This window comes from Orycteropus afer, unplaced genomic scaffold (genome assembly GCF_000298275.1).
Source record: "Orycteropus afer afer isolate SDZICR_OR568_19922 unplaced genomic scaffold, OryAfe1.0 scaffold00403, whole genome shotgun sequence".
Lineage (NCBI taxonomy): Eukaryota > Metazoa > Chordata > Mammalia > Tubulidentata > Orycteropodidae > Orycteropus > Orycteropus afer.
The window spans coordinates 1,606,933-1,615,406 of NW_006921990.1; the positions used below are offsets into that span (position 1 = coordinate 1,606,933).

Sequence of the window (8,474 nt, forward strand, 5' to 3'; positions counted from 1 at the left end):
GCCACCAGAGCTTCCATGTTATTATATAGTATATTAACTTATATGGCTATTAAACAAATAGAACAGAGACGAGAGAACTACCATAGAGGTTGTGTGTCAAGGTGGAATTGGGAACCAGCTTTTGACTTTTGCCCCACCCCTTAAGTAGTATACCAACATAGTCATATAGGATATATATAAAATTCCACACTAGTGTTTACAATTACAATCAACACCCATGGAAACAACATTCAAGAAATCAAGTGACATATTGCATTGGGCAACTACGGTATTTTCAGCTGCCTCATATACATGCAATAGATAGCCAGAAAATGAATAAAGGTAAATGAAGAACTGATGCCTTTGAATTACAGTGTTGGCAAAGAATGAATATACCATGGACTGCCAAAAAGAATGAACAAATCTGTTTTAGAAGAAATATAGCCATGATGCTCCTTAGAAGCAAGGATGGTAAGACTTCATCTCATGTACTTTGAACGTGGATACCATCCTTGGTAAAGGAGAGGGTCAGCAAAAAAGAGGAAGTCCCTCAATGAGATGGACTGACACAGTGGCTGCAACTATGGGCTGAACATGACAACAATAATGAGTATGGTGCAGGACCAGGCAATGTTTTATTTTGCTGTATATAGCATGCTGTGAGTATGGACCAACTTGATGACACCTAACAAAAACATTTACAATTAAAGAATTTTAAACTGGTATAATGATAAATCATCTAACCTAGGGATTCTAAACCTCTGGGGATTTATGGATGGGCTCTAAGTAATCTGTGTGCAGTGTAGTAAGTTACATAGTATGGTTTTTCTAGCCATAGTCTTCATAATCCTCACTTTGCTGTATGCATTTGAGTAGCTGATTGTTAAAGTTATCCCCTGGTGTATTTCTATTGGAGCAGCACAAAGCAATCTTCTGAGAAGTTTGCTCTCTTTCAGGTGTACAAAACTCTGATGTTGGGATTGGTTGGCTTTAGCCACTCTGCCAGGCTTAAGAGGAGCTCTCCTAGAGGCAGAAGGAGTCTCTCTGACCGACAGCTGAGAAAGACGTGCTGCTGAGAGAAATGCACCACTGAGAGAGAGACATGAGAGAGACATGCTGCTGAGAGAGAGATGGAAGAGACATGCACTGCTAAGAGAGAGATGTGCTACTGAGAGAGACTGAGGGAGACTGCCAGCTGAGAGACAGCCAGCTGAGAGAGACTGAGAGCATTTCTGAACTTTAATCGTAGCCTGTTGCTTCCCTAATAAACCCCATAATCTATGAGTTCTGTGTGGCCACTGCAGCAAATTATCATATCCAATAGAGAGGGAGGAAGGGTTGGTGTCAAGGTTAGTAAGAGGACTGGAGGGTAGCAGCATGTCTGGCCTCATAGAAACAGGCCTTGGGCTGCTGATGGTGATTCTGTCTTCCTCTTGTGTAGCTACAGGAGGTCAGAAGATGCTGCCTCTTTGCCCCTTTAGCACTGTGACAACCTACAACTGTAAGCATAATCTTGGTGTATGTGTGGAAAGTTCCATAAACCAAAAAACCAAACGCACTGCCGGGGAGTCAGATCCAACGCATAGCGACCCCTCCTTGCATTTTAATTCTCAAAGGAGTTCACAACTCATGAATTTTCATAAGCTGCAGCCTTATAATAGAATACTATGAATTAAAATGATGTCATTTTATGCCAAAAAAGGCCATAAAAATACACTATACCAATATTTAAAGTGATCTATTTTTAAAAAACACATTCATAAATTCTGCTGCATAGAAATTATTACTTACTGCCAGGACGACCTTTCTGATGTTTTTCACATACAACATCACGTAATCATTGATGTACATTGGGTAGTCACTGGCACATATATCATACCAATTCTTCATTAGTGCTGCTTCATTTTCATTATTGCCACTCCATATGATGATAGAAGGATGAGATTTTAGTCTCCTGATCTGATATTTAAGAAAACATAAAATGATTTCCAAATGCTCAGCATAAAACAAACAAACACCGATCTATGGTTATTCATAAAATTATAGTCAACTGCATGTCTGCAGATAAATTCTATGTGCCAGAAAAACTCATTAATCAGAAAATGGCTAGTAATGTTAGCTGTGAGAACACATTTTAACATTTTTGAAATCTCTGAGGTTTTTTCTATCTGGATTGTTTAACACAAATTAGATAGAGGTTCCTCTTTTCTTCTATGTACAAACTGAAGAAAATATAAGCCCTTTGTTTAAAAAAAAAAAAAATCAACCTGATCATTATCTGAATCTGTACAAGAAGATTCTAAGAAATAGAAAATGTAGGATTCTGTGAGTTCCAAAGACTCAGAGCTCATGATATTACAGGGGTTATTTCTTAAGCAAAAGGTGGAATTTTGTGTGAAAGAAATGAGAGTGGAATCAAGGTAACCATGAGGTCTCTCCTGGAGATTAGTAAACCAAAAGAACTAGAGAGGATTTTACAGTGCAAGTGAGAACCAGAACTAAGCTGGAGAAATCAGACTCAGAGGAACAGAAGTTGGCAGTGGAAGTAAAAGACAAACAGAATACTCCAAAGGTAAAAAGATTATGTCAAGAGGATGCCTCCTGAAATAACCATCAATGTCATGTCCTGAGAAATCAGCTAAGGGTAAGCAAGTTACTGAATATATCTAAATATAGAAGAGGACATTAGAGACTCTGTAATCCCTGCCAACTATGGACACAAGGCCTACAAGAACTTGGCTCACTCTAGGCCCTTACATGCAGGTAAAATGATCCAGTTCTGTTACGCATGGGACAGATTCAAACATGTCCCTTTCTTCTGACACACTGGGAGATCTGCCCCAGCAGAAGACTGTAATTACATTTCTATGAGAACTCAGGGTGAGTCGATGGTCATGAGAAATTCTTTCAGAACATGTTGTGGCAATATTACTTCACTGGTATTTATAACTTCTCTTTCACTGTAATTGTTCAAAAAAATGGATCCCCACAGATGTTCTCCTTATGTCTAAGTAACTCAGATATATGAAATAGAATATATTAAGATTAATGAGAGATATCTCATTTAAAAAATTAAAGTCTTCTCTTTTTCTAAACCAGATTTGCAAAGAACATTCCTTTTATTTGCCTCTGTATATGCCCAGGTAAGTGAGGCCAGCTACCACAATATGAAAATATTTATTGTGCTGATTCCTTGAAAATGAAAACACAAATACTGAAGAGACAAACGTCTTCAGCGGCTCTTTTTACACATACCCTTCAAATTGGCTTAAAATGTTAAGGGAAGCTTTACTTTAAAATTTTAACAAACTCTGAATAAAATGGTTCTACTGGATTTCAACCCACTGAAATTCTTATCCTAATATATTAAAGCTCCAATTGTGCCACTTTTGGTGGGTCTGAGTCTCTGCAAGTCCTTTTATCATGTCTTCAGTAGCTTCCTTGTTATAGGTAAGCCACGATGTTCCAGTATCAGCTCGTGTATTTCCTGTCACAGACCTGGAATCACCTATTTCTCTAAGAAGCCCTTCTCATAATGGGAAAGATTATTTCAGGATCTCAATTTTGACACCAAGGATGCTCAATACTACCAGGTTGGTGATTTGTTTCTAGGTCTTTTCAGTAGTCAGAGCTAGTATACCACCACTTTCTTACATTTAAATATCTATTATATAAATATAAGTGTGTAAATGTGGAATGCAAAAGAAATCAAGAAGTCAATATAATGACTTCAGATTTTTGGCTTGAGAAATTCAGAGTGAAGTTGCCATTTACTGAGGCACGGAAGACTACAGTAGAAGCAAATATGGGGAAGGTAATATAAGTTTGGTTTGGACATACTAAGTTTGAGATACCTATTAAACCTCCAAGTGGAGGCACCAACCAGCCAGTTGGGTATAATCAACCAAAATAAAACCTACTGCCATTGAGTCAATTCTGACTCATAGCAACCCTACAGGACAGAGTAGAACTGTCCCATAGGGTTTCCAAGGCTGTAAATATTTACAGAAGCAGACTGCCTCATTTTTCTCCTGCAAAGTGGCTAGTGGGTTCAAATCATCAACCTTCTGGTTAGCAGCAGTATTCTTTTAATCACTGTACCACCAGAAGTCCTTGCAATTATATATAATCACTATTAATTCAGCAAAGAAGTAAGATATAGGGATAAATGTAGGAGCCATCAGCATACAGGTGATGATATGAGATCAGGTGAAATTACCTAGCAAATCAATTACCTGACTGTGAATTTTGATGGGATTCAGTATAAAAAACAACAACAACAACAAAAGAGATTTAACAAAAGGTTTAACAAAAGCTAAAACATGAGTATTTTCTTCTTACAATGGTAATAACATACCTGGTAAGCAACTTCTCTACTCACTGAATCCATGAAGCTCTGATCAGTTGGATAAAGGGCACAAGCAAACATAAAATCTTGCCATATCTATCAGAGAAAATGAAAGGCAATAAAATATTTTCATAAATTTTATCACACAGAAAGAGATTCTTCATTTGGAATTATGGGGATTATCTTTCACATAACTGAAAAGTCAAGTTCGCTTGATGAGTTTGATTCTTCCAGCACTACTAGGCAGAGAGGCACTGAAGAAAGCGCTCACAGTCCTCATGACTGAGAAGAGACTCTGTTTCCAGAGCTGTACAAACTCTAGGGAGACCTGAGAAGGGAAAACATGAGGCCAGCTGAACAGAAAGAATTCAAATAAGGAAATAATGAGTGTGTCAAGGGCCTATGAAAAGTTGCTTTCCCATAACCCCTAAAAAAAAAAAAAAAATTGCCATGTGTCTCATGGTGGTCCCTATGTGCGTCAGAGTAAAACTGTGCTCAGAGGTGTTTCAATGGATGATTTTCTGAGGAGCCATGGAAGGATTCAAACAACCAAACTTTTGGTTAGCAAATGTTCTGGTTACCTAGTGCTGCTCTGACAAGAATATACCACAAGTGGGAAGGCCTTAACAAACAGGAGTTTATTCTCTTACAGTTTGGGAGGCTAGAAGTCCGAGTTCCAAGTGCCAGGCTCTAGGGGCTGGATGAAAGCCCCTCAACCTTGGGGTCCAGCTCTGCCCTCCTGCTTCCAGCCCACTGGAGCTAGGGATGTTTCTTCATTCAGACAGCTGCTGACTGCTGAGGCTGACAAGCCCAAGGTTGACAAGTAAAAAGGCACAATCCCGATGTTACCAAACCACGTGGCAGGCCATTCATTCAAGTCCATTGTAAGTCCCAAGGTCGGCAGAGCATAGCAGGCTGCTGAACAATGACACAGCTACATGCAGGGTCCAAGCATGCCATTAGCCAGAGAGCATTCCCCAAGGCTTCTGCTTATATATAGGAAGCAGACCACATTCCCTAAGGCAGCTACTCAGCTGCTTGTGGTAGATCTCACCATGGAGTTGATTACCAGTCTTATCATGGGGAATAACTACAAGCAGCTGCCCAGCCACTCAACCAGGCCCAGTCAAGTTGACACACAAACATAACCACCACAGCAACTCAGTGCTTTAACCATCTGCACCACCCAGGGACTCCTCCTCACTTCTACTTCCCTCTAATTTTCATCAGGTATTTGGTGATGACAGAGGTACACAGGGGTGGATTACCCAATAAATAAGGTAAGCAAGAGATTACTTGTACTTATTTACTAACCCACAGTAAACAGCTTAACACAGTTTTCAATATACAGAATGAATATCATTTTAAATGAATTACTGACGTTAATAAACCACTTTCAATGAAAGATAGAACAATTGGAAAGAAACTCAAAAAAGTTGCAGAAGAGCTAAACAATACAATCCACCAACTTCAACTTATAGACACTACAGAGCACTTCACCCAACAACAGTATAATATACATTCTTTTCCAGTGCATACAGAACATTCTCTATGACACACCATGTATTAGGCTAAAAGCAAGCCTTAATAAATTTAAAAACATTGAAATACTGGGAAGCACCTTCTCAGGTAACAATACTATCAAATCAGAAATCAACAATAGGAAGATCAACAGAAAAGGAGCAAATACAAGGAAACTGAACAACACCCTCTGTAAGAATGACAGCATCATAGAAGAAATTAAAAACAAAAAAAATGAAATGAAAAAATTCCTTGAATGAAAACACAACAACCAAAATCGTTGGGACACAGGGAAAGCAATGATCAGAGACCAAAGTACAGTAATAAAAGCACACATCAAAAAAGAAAAAAGAGCCAAAATCAACACCTTAAACTAACATCTCAAACTATTAGAAAAAGAACAGCAAGAAAAGCCTACAGTCACCAGAAGAAAGGAAATCATAAAGATTCGAGCAGAAATCAATGAAATAGAGACAGAGTTCCGGTAAGATGGTGGACTAAGCAGACAGACTGCAGAGACCCTCTTCAACAAAGAAAAGGGAAACCAATTAACACAGACACAGAAGATAATCCTGGACCCCTGAACCTTGAAGGTAAGGATACAGAAGTGGAATAAACCCCAACTCACAGAAGAATTTCCATGAAAAGAGCAAAAAAGGAGACAGACAGAGTTGCAGTCTGGCAGCGATCCTGAGCAATCCTGATGGCCTGGCACAGAGAGCTTGGAGATTTCTGAGTGGTGGTAGAAGCTAAGAATTAACCTAAAAATCAGCCCTGCTAGCCAGGGACTACACAGAGGACTGCTCTGGTGGCTGGTGAATAAACGGAGAAAGTGAAGAGAAAGGCGGCTGAGCTGTGGACTTCTGTGTCTGGAGGGTGTCGCCATTTTGAATGTTTAAAAGCAGCTTGACTATTTTGGATATTTAAAGAGACAGCACTCTCGCAGATTCTTGGGGCTTAAGAACACGTTCTGCTCTCCAGCAACCACAAGGACACTCTGGACCTGTAAGACTGAAAAGGTACCACATTACTCTTGTTACTCTTATACCCTACACCCACTTGGTGAACGGAGGTGTGGCCATCCCCCACTCCCACCTACCTTCTGGGCCCACAGGAACTCCGTCACAGTCTGTGTGCTCAGACGGAGCCTGCATGCCCTGCCCTGTCCTCCACAATCTTTTTTTCTCTTTTTCTTTTTATTTTTTTCTTTTTCACTTTCTTTTTTCTGATGATTAGTTTGCTTGTATTTGTCTGTTTTAAAACAACTATTATTATTAATACTTTTGTTCTTTTTACTATTATTCTTAATCTTCCCCTTCCAGGTCCTAGTTTTCAGCATGTTTTTCTCTTTCCTGTTCCTGATTGAAAATTTTGTTTTTCCCCTCTTTTCTCATGGTTAACCCCATTCCTTATTTTTCTTTTTGCATTTTTCCCATTTTATTCCCTTCATAATTCACATTCCCTACCTTTTTTCTCTTAGTACCCTATCCCCGGATATTTCAGGTTGTCTTATTTTTTCTTCTTCTTTTCCCCTTTTTACTTTTTTTGGTTACTATTCCTGTGTGACTACATGGTATGTTTTTGGTCCATGTACATTTAGTTTTTTGATGGTTATTCAATTGTAATTTTTGTCTAACAGAGTGGGAGACAGCAATGGTCCCCATAAGACACAACTATACCCACACCTCCTGCAACTTCACTTACTGAGCGAGAGCCACTACCTCCTTCTCCACTAATGGGAAAACAATAAACAAACACCAAGAAGACCCTGAATCACCCTTGGCTGCTCTTCACAAACAGTTAACAGAGATCTAAATGCAACAACGTCATGATGCCTCAGAGACAACAGACCATCACAATCTACACAAAGAGGCAGGATAAAGTGGTGGAAACTAGGGAGAAGGATACAAACCCAGAACACATCCCTGAGGAAGAAGCAGCATTGGAACTCTCTGATAAGGAATTCAAAAGAATTATATTTAGGTATCTTCAAAGAATTGAGAGACAGACCAAAGAAAACACAGAAAAAAAACCTTAGAAGAATTTTGGAAGAAAATGCAATAACAAAATGACAAAATAAATGAAAAATTAGAAATGATTCTAAATCTACAGACAGAAATCCAGAAGATTAATACTAAATCATCAGAAATAGATAACACATTGGAAGAGCAAAGGAGTACAATTGATGCAATGGAAGACAGAATTAATGAGATTGAAGACAAATACATGAATACTTCTTTGGAAAGCAATCAATCAGAAAAAAAAATCAAAACAAAATGAAGAAGGCCTAAGGATCATGTGGGATACCATCAAAAGGAATAACTTACATGTCATTGGAATTCCAGAACAGGAAGAGAAAAACAAAACAACTGAGAAAATTGTCCAATATTTACTGGAGGAGAACTTCCCTGATATGATGAAAAGGACAATATATCCATTCAGGAAGTCCAATGAACCCCAAACAGGACAGACCCCAAAAGAAAATCACCAACACACATCATCATCAAACTCATCAAAACCAAAGACAAAGACAGAATCCTAAAAGCAGGACAGGAAAAACAAAAAGTTACCTACAAAGGACAGCCAGTAAGAATAAGCTCTGATTTCTCAGCAGAAACCATGCAAG

General features: G+C 38.8%; 1 protein-coding gene across 1 annotated transcript in view; it reads right to left on the reverse strand.

Annotated features, from left to right (window-relative positions):
• MANBA (mannosidase beta) overlaps positions 1-8,474 on the reverse strand; it is a 279,621-nt gene that overhangs the window by 88,924 nt on the left and 182,223 nt on the right. Inside the window, exons 10-11 of the mRNA XM_007953653.1 lie at positions 4,337-4,423; positions 1,771-1,938 (exon numbers count right to left, since the gene is read on the reverse strand). Coding sequence (XP_007951844.1) covers positions 1,771-1,938; positions 4,337-4,423 — 255 coding nt within the window. The remainder of the gene's footprint in view (positions 1-1,770; positions 1,939-4,336; positions 4,424-8,474) is intronic.